This window comes from Takifugu rubripes, chromosome 7, assembly GCF_901000725.2.
Source record: "Takifugu rubripes chromosome 7, fTakRub1.2, whole genome shotgun sequence".
Classification (NCBI taxonomy): domain Eukaryota; kingdom Metazoa; phylum Chordata; class Actinopteri; order Tetraodontiformes; family Tetraodontidae; genus Takifugu; species Takifugu rubripes.
Window position 1 is genome coordinate 4444486 of NC_042291.1, and position 22640 is coordinate 4467125.

Below are 22640 nucleotides of genomic sequence, written 5' to 3' on the forward strand. Positions count from 1 at the left end.
TGACATTTTGTTTTCACATAATTAACTTAATATTTTGACATCCGAGGCTCGGATCCAAGGGTTAGCATTTAAATAGTTTGTTTTTCCCCACTGGAGGCATTAACATACTTTAAGTATAAATATATATTTTTCAGGTTATTCTTTTTAAATCCGACGTCTGAAGAACCGGAAAACAGCTTACCAATGGAACTCTGGGTAATGGGGTCTTCTTTGCCTTAACCGGCCGGTTATTTCAGCTCTTTTGGTTTCACGAATAACGATGTTCTGGGTTAACACATTCTCCAGTTTATTACATGTCGTTTTCTTAAAGACCATAAAAAGAGTAATTTGGATTCATAACTAGTGAGGAAAGGCACAGCCTGTTTGTCAGTCTCAGGGTCAGGTGGATGATGGTCAGAGCTAACATGATATTTAGTAACTCAGCAGTCTAATATCTCCTGTAGAATATTCAATTATTTCAAGTATAACAAGAGTTTCAGCTACTTTATTTTATATTCCAGAGCTTTGACCTACAGCAGTGAATTGAAGTGAATTTCTTCATTCCAACATAGTAGTATAATCAATCGTAGTGAAACTTCTGGGTGGTATTTCATGACTGGATTCTTGTTCCACGGTGACACAGCAACACAGTTGAACTGCTTATCAAACCCTTCAGACTCTGAAGAGACAGCGTCTGATTGGAGGACCTCTGTCACCTGACCCACTCTGACTTCAACACACGTGGCTGTTACAGATAAACCCTAACATCCCCATCAGCTGCTGTGTTGGATGCTCTGGTGGACTTGGCACCCTCTGCAGGACTTGTGTGTGGGTATTACATCTTCTCCACATAGTTTCCAGGAAACATCCCTTCTCTTCCCCGCAACCGACCGAACCACCAACCGGACGGATCTGCAGAAAATACAAAGAGGATGAGTGAGTTTGGATGAGAGATGGAAGGAGTTCATTAGTTTAGTTTCACAGGTGAATCTGGTCAAACACAACTATCAATGACATCATGAGTGTGTTCCAACTGGGTGTCCACAAACCCATCAGAGAGATGTCACTTCTCCCAGAGTGTCGGTTTACTGCTGGTTCCTGAACCTTTGCCAGTAGACTGGGGGGCTGAACCTTGAGCTATTAGGCCCCATGCTGGGCCACCAGGTCCCTGTTCAGTTATGGGAGGATGACTCCCTCTATACTTTAAGATAAAGGTGAAAACCTTCCTCTGCTAGAGTCACTGCTTCTTTAGCTACAGTCACAGTCTTATTTTCTCTCTACCCTTCTCCTCCTCCTTTCTCCATCAGTCCCTCACCAGGAAAGTCCCCCATATCAGCCCCATATCAGCCAGTTCAGGACTCCTCAGGACCTGGACTTAAGGTTTCTGTAAAACACCTTGGGATTTTTATTTTTGGCGCACTTTATTTCTTTAACAATGTGAAGAAAAACGTCTGTTCATCCCTCATCTGTCCTCAACAATCCTTCTAAAAGCAGACCAACAACTGACTGATTTCTGCTGCTTCCTCCCAGCTGTGGAGCCAATTGAGCGGAACCTGTAGAACGAAGCTGCAGCTCGAGGAGGAGAACTGCAGATCGGGTCATGAGAGCAGTATTTGCAGTACCGGTACCTTCGGAGTGTATCTCAATGACATCATCGGCATTAAAGCTGAGCTCATTGGTGTCCTGGGCATCGTAGGCGTACAGAGCGCGACAGTGCGGGACACGGGGCTTTGGTTTGGGAGCAGGTTTAGGGCGGCCCACTCCAGGAAGTGGCTTTACCTCTTTGGACCGCCGGCGCTGCAGCCTGCCATGGACAGAACCTTTTAAAAATTTCAACAAACTGAGGTGGAAAAAGATGAGAACTCTGAAATGTTGCTTCCTGCTGTTGATAGATCAGCATTTGCTCCTCATGGTTCTCCTATCTGGCCTGACTGGTCGTGACTCTCAGCCTCACCCTGCAGCACCTTGGTCAGGGACCTCCATGAAGCCCATGTCGTGGCTGTGGGGCAGCCTGTTCTCCCATCGGTTCTGACTCTGGAGGCGGGGAAGGCTCGGCTGTTCCATACTGGACTGCTGTCTCAGCAGGGAGCCACGCGATGACGCCGTTGCCCTGTGGGGGGCAGTGTTCTGTCGGGAGTCAGCAGCTGAAAGACAAAAGCAGCAAGGAGTCAGACTCGCACTGACTGCAGGGTTCTGGTACCTGGAGGGGTTCTGTTCAGGTACCTGAGTTAAACTGGCTGGTGGGCGCATGGCTAATGTAGCGACTCTTTCGGTTATCCTTCCTTGTTGGTCCTACAAAGCAAACACAGTGAGGTGGGGGTGTGACACTCATGAATCAAGTGTGACGTCAGCTAGACCTTACTGGAGCTTTTTGGTAGACCCGGTCCAATGGAGACCTGCAGGACCTTCCCAGCGGGCTTCAGGATGGCCTCGTCGCCCTGACCCAACTGGAACTGAATCTGTCTGGACCCTGAAGAACTGAATGGACCCCAGCCCCCCTTCTTCACCTTGAATTCCAGACTAGAGGACAGACAGAACATGTGGAACCCGTGTCCGCTCAGCACATCCGAATGTTTTAAATCAGACTGGTTCTACTGACAGGTTGTTGAATTTCAGAGGCAGCTTCTTCTGGGTTTTCTCCTGATAACGTTTGACCAGCAGACTCAGGAACTCGGTTTTGAAGATGCTCTGAAGAACGCTGTCATACTCTTCTTCATGGATGATAAAGATGTCATCCTGCAGTGTGCTGAGAGAGACAGGAGTTGAGACAGTCCTGCTGTAGCCGAGGTTCTGGTTTCAGTCTCGAGTAGTATTTCTAGTTTCAGACTCCGTTCTGACTGTTGGAGTAATGACTGTGGTTCACACGTGGTTCCTGTCCGATATCTAGACTATTCTAATGAACTGGTACCTCAGTGAAACCGACTGGATCCTGTTGAGCTCAATCTTTCTCTTCAGAACCTCCTGGATCTGTCCTTTGTCTGGTCCCTGCTTCACCTTCTCTCGCCCAATCACGTACAAGAACTTGGAGGTGAGGATGAGATCTCGCTTCACAGTCTGTGAGACAGAGACAGGAAATGAGTTTGTGTTCTGATTGGCAACTAAAATACCTCATTTACATCTAAAAGTTTTTTGTTTTTACCCTGAACCTCCGGTCAAACTTCACCACCACGTCAGCAAAGTCGATCCGTTCTCGGCGGCCGACGAAGCGGCGAATCTCCGGACGACCGTCCGTCCCGATGTAGTCGCCCACAAAGTTCCTGTTGATGCTGTTTTTCCGACGTTCCTTTTTGTTCAGCAGGATGTCCGATGCTGGAAGGAGAAGATGGCATAAGTGAGGAGATGAAGCAGCGCAGGAGTCGGCCACATGGGGGCGGCATCTCACCTTCCTCCCTCATCTTCACATACTTGCGAACAGCGACGTGTTTACGCCATGCCTTCTGGATGACCCGAGCATAGCCGTTAAACTTCCTCTCCCTCATTTCCTCCAACAAGAACAACTACACAGACAAAAAAAACACCATTTCAGAGGAATTCTGGGATCTAGTCAGGAGAGTCAGGGTTTGACAGGATATGCTTAGGACGTCTTGGTCTGAGGTTTTTCTACCGACTCTGGAGCTTTGATAAAGACTTTGGTCTTGCCCAGCTGGAACTGGTCCTGGTCCATGTTGACAGAGTTGAGGAGGTGCAGGACTCCCTGGCGCTCCTCCCCCTTCCAGTAAGGCCAAGACTCCTTGGTCAGAATGGCGTACCTGGGATGGATGCATTTCTGTGAGCCTATGTCACACTCATCTCTCAGAATATGAGCCTCTCTGAACCCTGACCTGTGAAGGAACTTATTGAAAACCCGCCGATAGGCGTATCCTGCGCGGCGGACTCTGATGTTCTCCCGAAGGCCCAAATACTCCACCTGGTGTTTAACCCGATTCTCCTCCCAGTCCCGGGGACGTTTGGTCTCGTTGGGTTTGATGCAGCGGATGTAGTGAGGCGTGCACTTCATTAGAGTCATGACCAGACTGTTGGCTTGTTTCTGGAAGAGGAAGGAGAGCAACTGATCATATCTGTTGAATCACATTCTGATCAATCGTCAATAAGAATAAATAAAACAGCATCAATTTCCCAAAAGAGGTCTTTAACCGTCCTTCTGGAACCATTCCAGGCATGAAGGAATGTTTTACAGACCTCGCTCGCATGAGGCTGCAGAACATTTTACAACCAAGAGCGTCCCCGTGACGTCTCTGCCAGGCAGCACCCATCTGTCCAGGAGGGGGCGCCACTACTGACAACAACCTCTCTCACCTTGATTTTAGAGCTGGCAGTGCTTGGACGCCCTCTCTTCTCTGCCTCCAGATTCTCAGGAAACAACGCTCTGATAAACTGACTGACCACAAACACAGCAGACATCAGTGATATCACCTCCAGGAGTCACACACACACACACTCACACTCACGCTCACACTCACGCTCACACACACACACACACTCACACTCACACTCACACTCACACTCACACTCACACTCACACTCACACTCACACTCACACTCACACTCTCTCTCTCTCTCTCTCACACACACACACACACACACACACACACACTTACAACTCACTGCTCTGCATCAACTCGATGATGTCATTAAACAAGACATCTCTGTTCCTCTCACAGAATCCATAAACATCATATGATACCTGGACACAAGGACAGACAGGTGAGCAGGTGGACAGACAGGTGAGCAGACAGACAGACACATGAGCAGACAGACAGACAGGTGAGCAGGCAGACAGGTGAGCAGGCAGACACAGGTGAGCAGGCAGAGACAGGTGAGCAGACAGACAGGTGAGCAGACAGACAGGTGAGCAGGCAGGCAGACAGACAGGTGAGCAGGCAGACAGATGAGCAGGCAGGCAGACAGACAGGTGAGCAGGCAGGCAGACAGGTGAGCAGGCAGACAGATGAGCAGGCAGGCAGACAGACAGGTGAGCAGGCAGGCAGACAGGTGAGCAGGCAGACAGGTGAGCAGACACAGGTGAGCAGACAGACAGACAGACAGGTGAGCAGGCAGACAGGTGAGCAGACAGACAGACAGGTGAGCAGGCACAGGTGAGCAGACAGACAGACAGGTGAGCAGACACAGGTGAGCAGGCAGACAGGTGAGCAGACACAGGTGAGCAGACAGACAGACAGGTGAGCAGGCAGACAGGTGAGCAGACACAGGTGAGCAGACAGACAGACAGGTGAGCAGGCAGACAGGTGAGCAGACACAGGTGAGCAGACAGACAGACAGGTGAGCAGGCAGACAGGTGAGCAGACAGACAGACAGGTGAGCAGACACAGGTGAGCAGGCAGACAGGTGAGCAGACAGACAGACAGGTGAGCAGACACAGGTGAGCAGGCAGACAGGTGAGCAGATACAGGTGAGCAGGCAGACAGGTGAGCAGGCAGACAGACAGGTGAGCAGGCAGGCAGACAGGTGAGCAGACAGACAGGTGAGCAGGCAGACAGGTGAGCAGGCACAGGTGAGCAGGCAGACAGGTGAGCAGGCAGACAGACAGGTGAGCAGACAGACAGGTGAGCAGGCAGACAGGTGAGCAGACAGACAGACAGACAGGTGAGCAGACACAGGTGAGCAGGCAGACAGGTGAGCAGATACAGGTGAGCAGGCAGACAGGTGAGCAGGCAGACAGACAGGTGAGCAGGCAGGCAGACAGGTGAGCAGACAGACAGGTGAGCAGGCAGACAGGTGAGCAGGCACAGGTGAGCAGGCAGACAGGTGAGCAGGCAGACAGACAGGTGAGCAGACAGACAGGTGAGCAGGCAGACAGGTGAGCAGGCAGACAGACAGGTGAGCAGGCAGACAGGTGAGCAGACAGACAGGTGAGCAGGCAGAGAGACAGGTGAGCAGGCAGACAGACAGGTGAGCAGGCAGACAGATGAGCAGGCAGGCAGACAGACAGGTGAGCAGGCAGGCAGACAGGTGAGCAGGCAGACAGGTGAGCAGACACAGGTGAGCAGACAGACAGACAGACAGGTGAGCAGGCAGACAGGTGAGCAGGCACAGGTGAGCAGACAGACAGACAGGTGAGCAGACACAGGTGAGCAGGCAGACAGGTGAGCAGACACAGGTGAGCAGACAGACAGACAGGTGAGCAGGCAGACAGGTGAGCAGACACAGGTGAGCAGACAGACAGACAGGTGAGCAGGCAGACAGGTGAGCAGACACAGGTGAGCAGACAGACAGACAGGTGAGCAGGCAGACAGGTGAGCAGACAGACAGACAGGTGAGCAGACACAGGTGAGCAGGCAGACAGGTGAGCAGACAGACAGACAGGTGAGCAGACACAGGTGAGCAGGCAGACAGGTGAGCAGATACAGGTGAGCAGGCAGACAGGTGAGCAGGCAGACAGACAGGTGAGCAGGCAGGCAGACAGGTGAGCAGACAGACAGGTGAGCAGGCAGACAGGTGAGCAGGCACAGGTGAGCAGGCAGACAGGTGAGCAGGCAGACAGACAGGTGAGCAGACAGACAGGTGAGCAGGCAGACAGGTGAGCAGGCAGACAGACAGACAGGTGAGCAGACACAGGTGAGCAGGCAGACAGGTGAGCAGATACAGGTGAGCAGGCAGACAGGTGAGCAGGCAGACAGACAGGTGAGCAGGCAGGCAGACAGGTGAGCAGACAGACAGGTGAGCAGGCAGACAGGTGAGCAGGCACAGGTGAGCAGGCAGACAGGTGAGCAGGCAGACAGACAGGTGAGCAGACAGACAGGTGAGCAGGCAGACAGGTGAGCAGGCAGACAGACAGGTGAGCAGGCAGACAGGTGAGCAGACAGACAGGTGAGCAGGCAGACAGACAGGTGAGCAGGCAGACAGGTGAGCAGACAGACAGACAGGTGAGCAGACACAGGTGAGCAGGCAGACAGGTGAGCAGGCAGACAGACAGGTGAGCAGACAGACAGGTGAGCAGGCAGACAGGTGAGCAGGCAGACAGACAGGTGAGCAGGCAGACAGGTGAGCAGACAGACAGGTGAGCAGGCAGACAGACAGGTGAGCAGGCAGACAGGTGAGCAGGCAGACAGGTGAGCAGGCAGACAGGTGAGCAGGCAGACAGGTGCACCTTCCCAGCGTAGTGATGGATGATGAATCCTCTGTTCCAGCTGCTGAAGTGTTCATGTGATCCAACTTGCCCCTGAAGCTTCTGCAGCAGCGTCTGGTCCGCCCCCTCCCCTTTAGCGTGCATGGTGGCGCACACGTCATCCAGGATGCTCATCACCCCAGGAGGATTCTGGGTAAGGACCCGACGTTCAGCTCAGCTCAGCTCCCACCGTCCCCCACAATCATAGTGCCCACAAACCTCACCAGTTTGGACTCGATGAGGTCACAGACCACCTTGTTGTTGAAGTAATCGATAGGGGTCCATTTGATCCCTTCCTGGACATACTCCTCCTGCAGATGCAGCAGATGTGTCCTGGATGTGTCCTGGAACGTGTGTCCAAGGACAGGACGTTGCAGCGGTCAGAGGGAGCTCACCTGTTCGGCCTTCAGCGTCAGCTCGATGAAGATCTGCTGCAGCTTCTCGTTGACAAAGTTGATGCAGAACTGCTCGAATCCGTTTTTCTGTAGGAGACAAGTTCCATCCCGCTGAATCATCGACAGCATCTACATGCTGCGACGTTTAAAAACATGGGCCCGTGTCGGTTCTTCATTCAGGTGGTCCAGTAGGGTCCAAGGACAGGACGCGTCCCTTCACTCACGCCTACATCAGCAGGTTCACTCAGTTCAGCTCAGCATTTGGTGACCTTCACATTTGGAGCAGACCAGGTTCCTGCAGAACCTGGGGTCCGTCTGTTGCACCGCTGCCGGTCAGAACCCAGAGGAACCCGGGTCTGTCCCCGTCTCAGACCTGGAGCCGTGTCTCAGATGAGAAACATCTGTCCAGTGGTCTCTCTGATGCTCCTCTTCTGCCACCATGTTATCGTTGGAATCAGATTTTAATCAAACGCATGATTGATCTCACCTGAAAAATCTCGAAGCCGTAAATGTCCAGAACGCCGATGTTGAGCTCCTCCTGCTCCTTCTGCATGGCTTTATTCACGCTCTGATGGACACACAATCACGGAACTCTGGCGTCTGAAGTTCAAAGGTTCTCAATGCCAAGAGCGAACTTACGTCCACCAGGTAGTCAAACAGTCGGGTGTACAGCGCCTTGGACAGGGCGTCTCTGGTGAAACACGCCTGCTCCGTGTTCAGGGTCACCGAGATGGACTCCGTCTTCCCGCCCCACTTACTGTCCATGATCCTGCTGGTCAGCTTGCAGCAGAGGCCGTCCTGAGAGATTCCCAACAGGAAGGACGGGAATGCCAGAACTGGAAACGGAGCGCTCCTGTCAGCCATGGCAGGTAATGCCGAGTCAGCAGATCCCGACCCCGACCCCGAGCTGCTGCCGTCACTCACAGTCTTGGCTCTCCACCACGGCGTAGTTGTTCTCCTCCCTGAAGCTGATGTTTCCCAGATGAAGAATTCCCGCAACCAGCTGGAGAACCGAGTCCTGCTCGTCGGCCGTCAGACCCACCACAGACATGGCCTCCTGGCAGACAGGAAGTGACCCGAATAAAGACGGCAGCCCCCTTTATTCTCATGAGCATATATGAGCATCTAACTAAGAGGGGTGAATACCATGGTGTCACAGAACTCCTTCTTATCGTCTACGTCCTCCACGGTGTAGCTTCCTGATTGGTTCAGGTAGAAGTAGTAGTCCGGGGTCGTGATGCCAAGGTTCTGTCTCTGCTCCCCACTGGACCCCGACAACAGCTGAGGCCCAAGGTCAGAGGTGAAACAAAGGAAATCCCTGAACAACTCCCAACATCTACAGTTGATCTCATCAGTGACAGCAGAGAATGTTCCTTCAGGAGAACCAGACCAGTGTCGTCCTACTCTGAGATGGTGGAACCACGTTGTGTTGCAGTACCTGGTAGTAGATGTGGAAGTTTCTCTCACCGGTGTTCTGGGACACAACACGACTTTTCTCCAGCAGGAAGTTGGAGATCTTGCCTCCATCAGGAGCTCCTCCTCGACTGAACTGGATCTCAAAGTACTTCCCCTGTGGGGAGCACACACACACACACACACACACACACACACACACAGGTAGACAATGTCCACATGTTACCGGTGGACCATGGTCACACAGCCAGAAAGCAGGCGGACTCACAAATCTGCTGGAGTTGTTGTTTCGGACCGTCTTTGCATTCCCAAAGGCCTCAAGCAGAGGGTTGGACTGGAGAATGATGTCTTTGACATGCTACACACACACACACACACACACGCACGCGCACACACACACACACACACACGCAGTGTTTCAGCAGGACAGTGACAGCAGCTATGACCTGGACTTAGAAGTGTGTGTGTGTGTGTGCGTGTGTGTGTGTGTGTGTGTGTGTTTCTGGCTCGTGTCACTCAGCACCTACCTGAACTCTGTCTCCTCCTCCCGACACCTTCGAGACGTAGCTCATGATGTATTTGGCAGCAACAGTTTTTCCAGCACCACTCTCCCCACTGAGAGGACAGAGCCCAGTTACACGTGCACGTTCTATCTGTATATAAACTATTATTGTGTTAGTAACAGACAGAAATCCTCCACCAAGTCCCGCCCACCTGATGATGACACACTGGTTCTCGCTGTCAATCATCATGTTCCGGTACATGTTGTCAGCCAAAGCATAGATGTGAGGGGGGTTCTCATACTGGGCCTGGAGGAGGATGGTCAGAACAATCAGGAGACAACAGCAGGACATTCCTTATTTTACTTGGTATCTTCACTGTTTCACTCCCTCAGTTTTTCAGTTTTTCAGTTGTGTGTGAGTGTGAGTGTGTATATGAGTGTGTGTGCTTATATAGCTCATGTATGCATATATGTGGGGGTGGGAGGGTCAGGGTTTTTCTTGTCCTTCTGCTTGATTCTCTTGATTTTCCTGTTTCTCTTTGTTGTTTTTATCCTTTGTGAGGCACTTTGTGCTACCCAGGGTATGAAAAGTGCCATATAAATAAAGATTGAATTGAATTGAATTTGTGGAGCATAACTGTGACGTTAGGAAAGGTGAGAGAGCTGGAGTCCTCATCTCTGCTGAGGACTCCAGCCATAACTGCATCAACATGTTAACTTTCCGACAAGGGGAAACAACCTAGTTAGCACAGCAAGCAAGGGCGAATAAAATAAAATAAATTAAATGCATTGTTTCGTTGGTTGTTGGATGGATGGATGGATGGATTGTTGGATGGACGTTGGATGAAGGTATAGTCTCACCGCGCCCTGGTAAAGCTCCACTTCTCTGTCGGTGAAATATGGAAGTTGTTTAAATGGATTGACAGAAATCAGAACTGGGCCGATGTAGGTCTGGAAGGAAGAACTGGGTCAAGGGTCCAAAGCACAGACATGAAGCAGGCCCTTAACCAAGACCACCGGTACGGGGACCCTGTTGCCCTGGGAATCTGATCAAACCACTGAAACTTCAGATGTGTTCATCTGCTAGCATGAAGGATAATGATGATCGCCAGCTAGCAGAGTTAGTTTGCTAACATAGCTAACAGCCTGTTGGCACATACGGATCAATAACTGGACTGGGATTTTAGCTCTACTTTGTGTAAGGATACAAAGATGTAGTCGTCCATGTACCGCTTCTTCAGGTTTTCTGTGATAGCATCTTCCGTGATCTTGGACAGCAGCACCATGTCGTCCACCCCACTCACCTTCACATTCTGAGCTTGCCAGTGGTAATATTCTTTACTTCCCTGTAGGGGCACAACACAAAGACGCTTAGAACTTGTAACATTTGTAATGGATCATTATAATCATCAACTTTGACATCTACCATCGCTAACCTCCCCAACAGCTCAACCAGCTCCAGCCCTAAATGCCGTTACCCAGGAGAAGGAGCACGACATAACGCCGAAGAGACTCCTAGATTGCTGATATCGAATGTTGTACTTTGTTCTTTATTAATTTACCATTCAAGGACACCAGCTGCTTGTGGTCGAGTCTATGTCCTGCTAAAGGTCTCTGAATGAGGTCGGTGAGGGACCAGTTCAGGTGGGAGCTGCAGGCCGTCCCCACCGGGCTGGATTGGGCCTTCACAGGTTACTCACATGCTCCTGGATTCCCAGAATTCTTTCCATCAAGTTTGATCATGCCAGACCACAGAGGTGTCTCAACATGTGCCTCAACAGCCCCGCAGTGTGTGTCTGTGTGTGCTCCGTCTCCATATATGGAGACATGTCAGAAACGGTACACAGGGGACATCTGTGTCCTCGTGTGGACAGAAAGACAGAACTGTGGAGTATGAGAAGCTTCTCCAGTACAACTGAAAACAGCATTAACCCTCCTGCTGCTCAACATGAATATTTGTTCCTGATGACTTACTGCTGCCATCACTCATGAGCAGCGGCGCCACTTGATGCGGTTACCATGGAGACTGCAGAAAAGTCCTTTTTCTTCCGTGTGTAATTAAAGACAGTTGTGCTGAATGTTTTTAATGACATTAAATGTTATTTCAGGTGAGAATTGGCTGAGTTTGGTTGTGTTCTGTGTTCCAGATGCAGGTACACAATCTGCACCCAAAAGTACAAGAATCAAGAAAACAAATAAGGACCAAACTACCAAAACCAACCCTGGAGCAGTTAGCAGGCGCAGCAGAACACACAAGGAGGTGACAGACCCACAGGACTCACCATGGCTTGTCTCAGCTCCTACTTCCTGTTTGTGGGAAAAGTTGTGGAATCTTCAGTTGGCCTCAGGTGAGTTCAGGTCTCCGGAGACCAGAACCTGGATCAGTTTTCTCCAAATAAAGTGGGTTCAGGTCCACAGTTCAGAGCGATTCTGCCAAATTTGACATGTTTCCCTCCACTCTGTGTTCTGCCTGTCTTCTCTTCCTGCAGTGTCTTAACTCCCTGCAGGTGTTGGCAGGTGAAGCTCCACCTCCTTGTGCCTGTGGAATTCTGGGTAATGGAGTCTCTCTCGTCTCCTGGGCACTGTCCAGGTGCAAATGAACATAACCCTCCAGCCTTCTCTGTTTCTAGGAACTCCCAACACATGAAGTTAAGTTAATTCAGTTGCCCAGAGGCATGATGGGCATTTTTATGTGATGAGCTGCTTGCGGGTGACACAGTCCCGGCCTCAACCCACGGAGGGATCGGGGAGCGGTCCGGCGAGTCCAAAGGTTCTCCTGATTCACTCATTAACCGTCTCTCCAAACGTAAGCCGATTGCTCAAGATAAAAGTGCAACTTTGCGTCATCAGGAAACCTTGTTCACTCACCAGCAGCTTCTCCAGAGGGTTCGACTGAAGAGGCTGGTGAACAGGCAACATTGCAACGATGTGGGACCCACAGCCAAAGATCCACACAACGGTCCTCAGATCAGAACCAACAACCCATTTACCTTATGAGTGGCTGCCAAAGGGTGAAGTGGTGGAGGACAAAGACCAGGAGAGGACAGAGGTGACAGCACTGAGATGATGAGAAGAACAAGCACAAACCTGAAAACATCCACGCGTTCACATGCAGATTAAAACAGGAGAACTTTGTCAAGTGGGACTTAATACAACAACAGGAACCTCCAGTGATATTTTTATTTCCAAACACCGAGATCTGGTCATCAGTTCCAGACCTTCACCAGGAACTGAGAGCTCCCGTAGAAAAATATCTTCAGCCATATGGGTACCAGGCTGTCCTTCACAACCAGTCAGGTTTTCAGTCATGAGGTGAGCATCAGGAATCTGACAGGAAGCTCAAGGTTTCTGTTCATCCAGGAGATGAATCCAGGAGTTTTAAAGCATTTACAACTCCAGAACCGTACCAATCAGCAGCGGAGCCTACAACTGAAATCACAAATCTTTCACACACACGTCTTTACGGTGTCCGTTTAATGGGACAATGGGTCGCCACTCAGTTCAAACATGGAATAACAGCGGCGTGGTACGCCGGGAAAAGCTTCACATTTGACAATAACATCAACTAATTCTGATTGGTCCAGCCACCAATCAGTGACAAGGACCCCAAGGTGGGGAAAAAATTAAATTAAAGTAAATTTGAGAAGAAACAAGACAGAAAAGCTGAAGTGAGGTTTAGTGTCTCTGCAGTCACATGATTAAATCTGTACACACACATACACACGCACACACAAGCACAGCTGTGGTCACATGATTCCATTTGTCAGGTACTGGAAGCCGTCGTAGAGTTTGGTCGTCAGCGACCTCATCGAGCCCTCGACCAGCTGATCGATCAGCAGCTGGAGCTGCTCCTCTGTCAGACTCATGTGGAAACGTTCCTTCAAACCCCGCATGGTGCTCGACCCGTGGAAACACGGCAGCTGGGACCCTGGAAAAAGGGCGGAGTCAGTACACCCTGGCTGTGTGTGGCGTGCAGGCGTGGGCGCATGTAAGCGCACGAACCTTGTTGCATGACCTCCACGATGTGCAGGACTCTGTCCATGTGTTTCCTGGCTGCAATGAGGCCCTGAAGCATCAGCATCTTGTAGTAGTTGAACATGTCCCCTTCTGGACCACCCATCACCTGAGACACACAAGACCTTTAACCTTCTGACCTACTACACCAAACGCTACTGAGTTTAATATGAAACATAATCGTACAAATACATATGATCAACTGATTCATGGCTCAAAAGTATGAGCGCAGCACGCACCACTGATCCATATTAAAGTGGCGGCCTCCACATTTTACCATTAATAATATACTTCATATAAAACAGCCATAAATGTACAGCTGAAGATTCAATTTTTTATTAACTGGCAAACTCCAACAATTCAAATTATAATGTATAATAATGTATTATTTCAAAAAGAACCTTTTCTCACAACCAAACTACAACAACACAGAGGTGCGTCCCTTTTTAGGGCAGCGGTTTGGGGTGTTGATGAAGGTCGGTTAGCCCTCAAGCTAGCTCCTCTTCAGCTACAGCTACACCCTCCTTTCCTAGGACACGTTCTCTTTTTGGGACCTACTCCTAGAGCTGGAAACAAAACAGCCCCCCCATCACCCAAAGGGTCGCCCTGTAGGAGGAAGATGGACAAGGCATGAAGGGAACTCACGTCCACAAACTCAGAGGTCAGCTTGAAGGCAGACGTCTCAAAACCCAGGTTTTTGGGAGAGCTTGACAGTATGAAGCCAAAGTCAATGTGGATGATGTGGCCCTCAGAGTCCAGCAGGATGTTTCCATTGTGCCTGAGAAGACAGCAGCAGTCAGGAAGGGGAAAGGTCTTCAGCAGTTGCTATGGCGGCCTCACCTGTCCTTGACCTGCAGCAGGTAGCAGATGAGGCTGTACCCAGCACAGCTCTGGACAAAGTTCCTCTGAGCAGTGAGAAAGGCCTCGGTGGTCGGAGCGCCGTGTTCCTGCAGGAAGTAGTCGAGCAGAGAGAGCTGGCTATGTTTCTTCACCTGATGGAGGGACACGGCGTTCACCACGGGCTCTATCATCCCGCTGTCTGATGACAACACCAGGATCTCGTAGGGTTTGATCCAGAGGGGAACTCGCTCCTGTTCCCAGATCCACTGTGGCCAGACAAGGAGAGGATCAAGCTGAGGACACCACAACTCTGCTCCGTAGCCATGTGATGGAAACCAGAGATACCTGGAGCTGTCGCAGCACTTGGAAAGCTAGTAGCTCCTGTCGTAGGTCGTCCCCACATTTAACAATAACAGACAGGAGCCTCCACGTGGGAAGGTGACCGTACGGAGAACCTTCTCTGATCCTCCTGAAAGGAGGAGGAGAAACTCAGAACCGGACTAGACTGAGGGTCAGAAGACTACAGAAAGCCACACAAACTTTAAGGCCCACCAACCAGTCACAACGTTAGGCCCCACCTACCGAACCTTCTCCTCCCAAGGTTCTTTAAGAGCTACTGCAGAAGGATCCTCGGGATCTCTCTTAAATGTGGTCGGTGCCTGGGCCAGTTGTTCTGAGAGACGGCGTCTGTTAACACGCAGAAATCACGCTGGACACTCTCATTCCATCATCATCTTCATCATGTGTGTACCAGCCCATCTGCTGTGGAACTCTGGGTAATGGAGGCTTGTTTCTGACCTGATGTCTCCCGCAGCGATGAACACTGGTTCTTTGTTCTCCAGACTGGTGATGCTGTCAACGGAAAACTGACTGATGTTGTCACAGCTGTTGGTGTGGATCTCTGGGAGCTGCAGGGAGTGCCAGAAACAGCCAGGCAAGAGTAAGCAGTCAGTCATACCCCTCTGACACCATCACATGCGCTCACCTCCACCTGCAGCTCTCCGATGTCGTCCACCGACCACGCCTCTTCGTCGTTGTCGTAGTTGGGGACGATGGAGAAGCTGCCGGCCCTCTGCTCTGCCGTCAGGCCGCAGTCTGGTAGGTTCTCCACAGAACGAGTGCTCCTTATGCGGCTCTCTGGGATCCGAATGGGAACGCTAGACGTCTCAAAGTTCTCACACTCTAGGACCTCCACGTAGATCAGGTATGGCGCCTGAGGGGGCGGAGACACACGTGTTACGTTTGTGTCTTCAAATGAGGAGCAAGAACATGAGAGGAATGCCTGCGAGGACCCAGAGCCACAGCTGAAGTGTGCGCCTCGCCTTATCTTTGGAGTTCAACACCACGGCCTGCGTGTGCGGCACTCGGACCACGTGGTGGTCGAAGGCCGCCGTCGGCAGCCACACGCGAGCCGGCAGCTTGTGGTTGAGCAGCGACAGCTCCGAGATCAGCCGCTGGGTCTTCTGCTCTTTGGTGGGAAGAGTCGCCAAACGTTTGCCAATTCCCATCAGGGACTTGATGAACTCCCTCTGAGGAGCCAGACGCACCGGCTGAGGGAGGGACAGAGACGGGGGGACACAGACACAGACAGAGACAGAGAGGCAACGCTTCATCAGCTGGTGATAAAGAGGCGGCTGGAACAGGAAGCGTGCCTGATCACAAGGACGTGGGTTTGTTTTCTGGAGTCACATGACTGCATTATGGGAGGCTCCACCCCCTTAAGCTCATCAACGTGATGACATTTGTCACTTGAAGTCTCAGACACAAGACTTCGATCAAAGATATTAATCCAAACACTGGTCATGTGACTCCAGGCCAATCGTCTTCAGAGCCGAAACAATAAGAAATAACAAACATGATGATTGTAAAATGTAGAGATGAAAGAACAGTGATACGTTCAGGAAAGCCTGGTCATTTTGGTGTCAGCCCTTCACAGGAAGCGACTGGGCTGAAGTCACATGATCGACACGCGGCGGACCCGTCCAGGGACCCGTTTCAGAGAGGACACAATAAGACTCACCATGGCAACTACAGCGAGAGTTCCACCTGTCCCTGTGTGCCATCACATGACCAGTTCAAGCAGTCAGAGTTACTGTGGGACAAACGTCCCTGGAATTCACGTCTTCTTTAGCTGTTTAATGAAAAACGGAGACTTTGATGGGGACAAATCTAATCCTGGCTTAAATAAGGCCCAAACCGCCCCTCGTGCTGGGGGTCGGACGCTGCCGTCGCTGAGACAGCCAATCGTGTGACGTAGGAACACATCTGTGAAACACGTCAATGTGGGAGAAATGAGAGGAAAGAAGCGGAACCAACAAAGGAGACGGTCTGTCACAGGAAATGAAGCGCACGCTCACTGCAGGGGGGAGATAGGCACTCGAGAAGTCTGACCAGTTCTGCTTTTCTTCTTCTGGTGGAGCCTGAGAGGCCTTTAGTTCTATCCCTCCCTGAAATGGACGCCAGTCTCTGAAACAGGCCCTGACTGTGACTCCCAGCACCAGCAGCGGGTCCATTTGTTCTGAAGGTTCCTGCTCACGAGCAGGAGGCGATGACTATGAGTGGAGGACCTCTGACACCTACAGGCGTCTACTGGGAATGGTGGGAAGCTTTGATTACCCACAACATCAGAACTCTGTGGAACCTCATAACAAATGGACCCAGTCAATCTATGGCGTCATCACAGATCAGAATGGAAACCCAGTAACATCAGAACAAGGAGTGATGGTCCACAGACATGCCGCCTGTCAGGGTTTAACATCTGGGACCTCACAGAACCAGAACCAGAACCAGAACCCCAAAGCCTCTGAGACACTCATCATTTCCCACAAAGCACCCTGGAAGGAAGAGGTTTAACATGAGCCAGGTGAACTTACTGGTCCAGTCTCAAACTCCAGACTGTCTAAACTGGAGCTGCTGTCCTGAGAAGGTTCAACAGGTCACATGACACAGACAGAAATCAACAGGACAAACAATTTAAACACAACCTCCAGAGAACATCAACAAAGGTGCATTTGAAAAAGCTCTAACAATAAACTCATCTTAGCTAAACACCTCTCTGCTCATTATCATTGAGGGGCGGGGCTTAGGCATGACTTCCCACTTCCAGAACCCCGGCGTTGCCCCGGCGACAAAATTATAGTAATAACGACAATAATCTCAGTATAATAACTGCTGCCAAGTACATATTCAACAAAGACAGCTGAATGTATATACATTTTACATATCCTCTTTTAACGCGCGTGTGTGTGTGTGAGTGTGTGTGTGTGTGTGTAAATAAACACACATTTTACTGTAATTACTTCAGTAGTTCTGCTAAACCATGGCTGCTCCTCCTCTGTGATTCTGAACAACCTTCGTCTGTGGTTTGCACTTTTATGAGACCATATACGTCTCAAAAAGGCGAAAAAAAGAGGATAAAAGGGCTAAAAAGTGGTGCTACACCAGGCCGGATACCTCGAAATGAAAACACAAATATATTAGAGAAGAGAAATGTCACTTATCAACATATTCTCACATCTTGGTCTTCAGTTCCTCTGCTACTCTGACAACATCCAACATTTACATTCCCCCACCTCCAGAACTGGACAAAACATCAGGTTCCTCATGGAGGACACCGAGGATCATATGAGACCTGTGGATCATGGACTTGGTCTGGAAAGGGATTGAGCCCTCAAGACGGCGCTCCGCTGAAAACCCACACAGATCAGTAGCTACTGAGTGGTGTCCACATCCCCAGAACACCAACAGGACCAGAACACACACTTCAGAGGGTTCTCTATCAGACTGAGGGGGCATACGGAACATCAGCACAATGAGGAACCATCAAAGGTGACTACGCTGCCTGAGGGCTCAGAGGAAGCACCCGCAGGCACCAGCTGAAGACAAAAACACAGCTGATCGGTCCAACACATTAGGTCAGGACTCACATTCCATTTCAAAGATTTCTTGAGTTTCTTTTCTCGGCCAGGCGGAGGATCATAACAGCAGTCCTTACCTGCTGACACCTTTCAGCCTTCAACCTTCCTGAGAATCATCACCTGCTCAGCTGACCTAAAGCTAATAAAGCTAATAAAGCTAATAAAGCTCCCTGGCAAAGCTGTGTCCGGTCTCTGCTCATGTTTTTGTGTCCTGGTTCATGGCTCAGTTTGGGTACGTGCAGTGTGAGAGTGTGTCAGCTGTGTGCTTCCTGCTCCTGTCTTAGTGGCGGTTCTGATGCTGCTCTGGTTGTAAAGAGCTCTGACAGCTGAAGGCTTGTGAGCTGTGGGGTGTTCTGATGTCCAGAGGAAGAACTGTGTGAGAGGGTTTCCTGTGCACCGCCACCTCGACGCTGCCGTGGACAATGTTCATGTCCAGCAACACTTTCTAAGGACCTTTATTCTGAAAAGGACGCCTGGTCCCGTCAGCTGAGTCGGTGACAGCTCTCAAGAGGGCTGAAGCTGCAGCTCAAACTTGTCAGCAGATGAGACAAACTCCTTTATTATTCTCCACCTCAACTCAACTAATACGCCAGGACTCTTTTACCTGATGTTACTGTCTTTAGTGACATAAATAAAGTAGAATCGTAGCATCATTACCAAAACAAATATGACTGAACCATCATCACAAAACCCACATGCGACCAACCGGGCCAAGCCTATAAACCACTACAAACTGGATCAGATACCTCGTCTGGGCTGCTCTCCACTTTGGGGTTACTAGCTGTCCTCTTCAGGTTGGTGCTTAGGCTGATGCTAACAGTAGCATCTGATTTGGAGCGCTGGTGTGTGCGTTTGGAAGGGGACAGTCCGTGCTCTGCACCCAGCGGCCCGGCCTCAGAGGTCACTGGACAGAAATGTGCCAGAGCCAGAGCCAGAGGGTCCCGGCGAGCTCGCGACCCGGCTGGTTTTAGCTCATCGGAGAGAATCAGTTTTCGTAACTTTGTCCCTCGGGAATGTCGCTGAGTGGAGATGTGCATGTCAGAGGAGTACGCTCCCAGCAGCCAGGCACACTGCAGGCTGAAGGCGATGCTTTGTCTGCAGCGGTGCACCTGCAACACAATCCAAAGTACTCACAAGTCGGAACACATGGATGAAACCACAGTCACATATGAAAATATAAGCTGAGAACAGCTGGGATTAATGAGATACAGCTGAAGCTGCACCGTAGCTATGAACTCAATGCCTACGCCACAGAAATATCCAATAACACACCAACGATCCATTTTCGCTCCTCCCTCAACACTACCTTGAAATCTGATCATTCTTTAGCATGTGTGACCTGATGGAGGCCGACTGATGATTCCAGGTCAACTGTGGCTGCCACAGCAACACTCATAGGTCAGTTCCTGTGACAGCTTTGACACTAGGTCAAACCTTCTCGGTGACTTTAAACATCCAAGCGTGAGTCAGTGCAGACGGAAAAGGGGGCAGCACACATCCCATACGTATGTTAGACTTTAACACCGATCACTGCTGTTTTCTCTTATCTTTTCTGATGAACAACAGGTTCACACGCTTCGTGTTTGCTAACGTTTTGGCACACCCACCACATATGGCTTGATTGCGTCACCGACGTCCTCATCCATGTGAATGTACATGTTGAGCAGCTGTGGCAGGTAAAAGTCCACATCTTCATGAGAGAAGCTGAAGAGCCGGTTCCCAATGTAGGCCTGGACGCCGGGCTCCTTTGATTTGTGCAGGTACGAGATTGCCATGGAAACATCAAACATTTTTGACTCAAAGAGGCGGAGCAGCCATGATTGCTTGGAGGGGTTTTGTCTCTGCCGCCGCCGGGCACTCTTCACAGAACTGGGAGTCTGGCTCTCAGCATCCACCTCCTCTCCGAGTTTTAATGGTTTAACAGTGGCACCAGTGGTGGTTTGGGGTTCGGTGTCAGGACCATTCTCCACGACAGTGACGTCGCCTTCCTCCTGCTTCAGTCTGACCTTCTGCAGAACCTCTTGACAGGCGCGGTGGGCCACCTCGGCATCGATTACAGAGCTCCGCTCAGCCAGGCCTTCGCTGATCATATGCAGAGGGAGTGTCGCATCCTGCTGGGCGCTGCAGCTGGATGATGGAGTGGATGGGAGGGACAAGGAGGGGGAAGTGGAGGAGATGGAAATGCTGGGGGAGGGGCAAGGACTGTTGTGGTTGGAAGGAGCAGGGCTAAGCTCTGAGTCCTCCATCATAGTAGGAAGCACGGTACCCACCTCCACTGGAAACAGAAAGAGTCAAAAATCAGCAAGAGGAGTGACTTTCTGTTGCTCCTTACACAGAAGCAGCAGCAGATGTGCAGCAGCAGATGTGCAGCAGCAGATGTGCAGCAGCAGATGTGCAGCAGCGGCAGCTGTGCAGCAGCAGATGTGCAGCAGCGGCAGATGTGCAGCAGCAGATGTGCAGCAGCGGCAGATGTGCAGCAGCGGCAGATGTGCAGCAGCACAAGCCGGACACTCTTTGATAACTGTGATTGTCTCCATTCAGAAACTATTCCAATATAACATCACTTTTATGACGCAACAGAAACATCTCATGTGACCTACAGCCAAACACCAATTCTACAGTTAACAATATGGAGCACCATGATTGTTGGTCTGCTACATCTATTACTTAGTTATAGAGGACTGACTGACTGACTGACTGACTGACTGACTGACTGACTGACTGACTGACTGACTGACTGACTGTCTGTCTGTCTGTCTGTCTGTCTGACTGACTGACTGACTGACTGACTGACTGACTGACTGACTGACTGACTGACTGACTGTCTTCTCTGAAGCCACAATATAATTTCAAAGAGATGTGGGATTTAACTATTTCCATGGCTGTAAAACTGATTTAAATCGGTTGCTAATCTATTATAGAGTTATCCAAAATACTTTTCAAGTCCATCATTCAAAATACTGAGACTATGACAGACTTCTGAAAAATTGGAAATTCCTACTGGAAGTCAGGATGAAATGAAACATTGTTGAGAATGATTGGCATTGAAGGAAATTTAAACATAAAAGTGTTATATAGAGCCTAGCTTTGTTTAGGGGATTACATGAAGGGCCAGTCAAACTGTTAACGAACTAATGAAGCTCACGTTACCGTTAAATCCCACATTAGCATATTACCGTGCCGTTATTCTTTAGTTTAGTAATGAAGCACATTATCAAGAGTTAACACGTTAAAACATACAAAGGCCCCTGTAAAACCAGCTCTGTTGCCACGAATTAGGAATTTAAAGCAGACAAAATCTCGAAAGATTAATGTTAGCATTAGCACTAGTCAAAAGAATCAGGCCAACTGTTGCTAACTCTTCATTCTATGAACTGAACTAACTCAGGGTCAGTCATGCCCGTTTGGTGACGAGTCGGCGTATTTTCAGGTGATTTTCTTACCTAGTCAAAGTTCAGAAGCTCCGTTTTCGGTTAGTTTGTCGCCTCCATAGAGACACCGTAATGGACATGACGACAACAAGAGGAGCCCCTTCTTCTTCGTTGGCTGCCTTCTGCCCTTTTCCGACGCAGTGTCGCCACCTAGTGGATTTACGGGAGAACAACCCGTTTGCGTTTGCATCGTACCAGATAAAAACAGTTCATTTATTTTACTCATAAACCGGATTTGTAAATGAGCGCTGAGGATATATGAGGATATGTGTATTCAGCATTGAGGTTGTGCATAAGTTAGTGTTAATGTACAAACGACAGCTCACACATATTCTAGTAGTGGAGTTTTCTCACTCGACACAGGTGAGGTCAAGTTGTTTACTGTATATGTCCATGATGCCTCTGACTTGTTTTCCAGTGCTGCCTACTTCCTGTGGGGTCAGTGACCTGACAGAGTCAGTGCAGGTGAGCTCTGGTGATCTTGCTCTGTGGGGTCACTCTGTAGTGTGCTGGCCTTCAAGGTCTTCTCCCCGCAGCAGCAGGCTGGTCTGTTGGTGCCGTTAGCGGGTCCATTCCGCTAGAAAGAGCACTTTTTCCGCTGGAAAGAGCACTCTTTCCTCATGACCCACTCTCTCCCTCATCTTTGCTCTGCTGGTCCTCTCCTCCTGGTCTTCCCCCCCGGTCCTCTGGTTTGCAGAGTTAGTTTTGGCTCATTCAGAGGCTTCCCTCCTTTATTTTATTTGGGTGTATGTGTGCAGTTTCACTGATGCTAGTTATTTTCTGTTGTGGGCCCCGTCGTTCCTTCCCCCCGTATGATTACAAAAGAATGCTAAGAAACGGTTAAGTTCAGATGTGTACTATTTTGTGATCATGGGTTGATTTGTCAGTAAAGATCACTGACTATGAGAAAAGGACAACCGTCTTTCCGTGGTAATTTGAGCCCCGTGACCCCGTGGTCCTTGAGTGGTGTCAAGCAAAATGTGTTTGAAAAATTAAGCAGCTCCCGCCACAATCTGAGTGTGT

The 22640-nt window shown here is 50.2% G+C and overlaps 2 protein-coding genes across 4 annotated transcripts; both read right to left on the bottom strand.

The window, feature by feature from the left end:
* Positions 1–269: 269 nt before the first annotated feature.
* Positions 270–12721, bottom strand: myo1eb (myosin IEb). The gene is made up of 27 exons (XM_029839431.1): positions 11698–12721; positions 10624–10761; positions 10277–10366; positions 9628–9722; positions 9441–9528; positions 9182–9271; positions 8939–9070; positions 8647–8781; positions 8425–8557; positions 8140–8336; positions 7988–8068; positions 7501–7587; positions 7330–7416; positions 7088–7255; positions 4578–4663; positions 4276–4357; positions 3801–4006; positions 3584–3728; positions 3362–3476; positions 3119–3288; positions 2888–3033; positions 2579–2725; positions 2342–2499; positions 2203–2271; positions 1934–2123; positions 1608–1783; positions 270–891 (listed from the first exon to the last, which is right to left on the bottom strand). The coding sequence occupies exons 1-27, from the start codon at positions 11698–11700 to the stop codon at positions 815–817; spliced, it is 3291 nt and encodes a 1096-aa protein (XP_029695291.1). The 5' UTR covers positions 11701–12721; the 3' UTR covers positions 270–814.
* Positions 12722–12874: 153 nt separating this feature from the next.
* On the bottom strand, positions 12875–21743 carry pi4kb (phosphatidylinositol 4-kinase, catalytic, beta). Of its 3 annotated transcripts, none has more exons than XM_011605194.2 (13): positions 21630–21743; positions 19794–20461; positions 18933–19295; positions 17143–17187; positions 15592–15819; positions 15261–15482; positions 15068–15177; positions 14852–14956; positions 14615–14738; positions 14270–14535; positions 14075–14207; positions 13418–13538; positions 12875–13343 (listed from the first exon to the last, which is right to left on the bottom strand). In XM_011605194.2, exons 2-13 carry the CDS (start codon positions 20433–20435, stop codon positions 13162–13164), a joined length of 2541 nt encoding a protein of 846 aa, XP_011603496.1. In that variant the 5' UTR covers positions 20436–20461; positions 21630–21743; the 3' UTR covers positions 12875–13161. The 3 variants fall into 3 exon arrangements, with proteins under 3 accessions (XP_011603496.1, XP_003965826.2, XP_011603497.1); XM_003965777.3 differs by having other exon boundaries at positions 15255–15482; XM_011605195.2 differs by lacking the exon at positions 17143–17187 and having other exon boundaries at positions 15255–15482.
* Between the last annotated feature and the right edge of the window lie 897 nt (positions 21744–22640).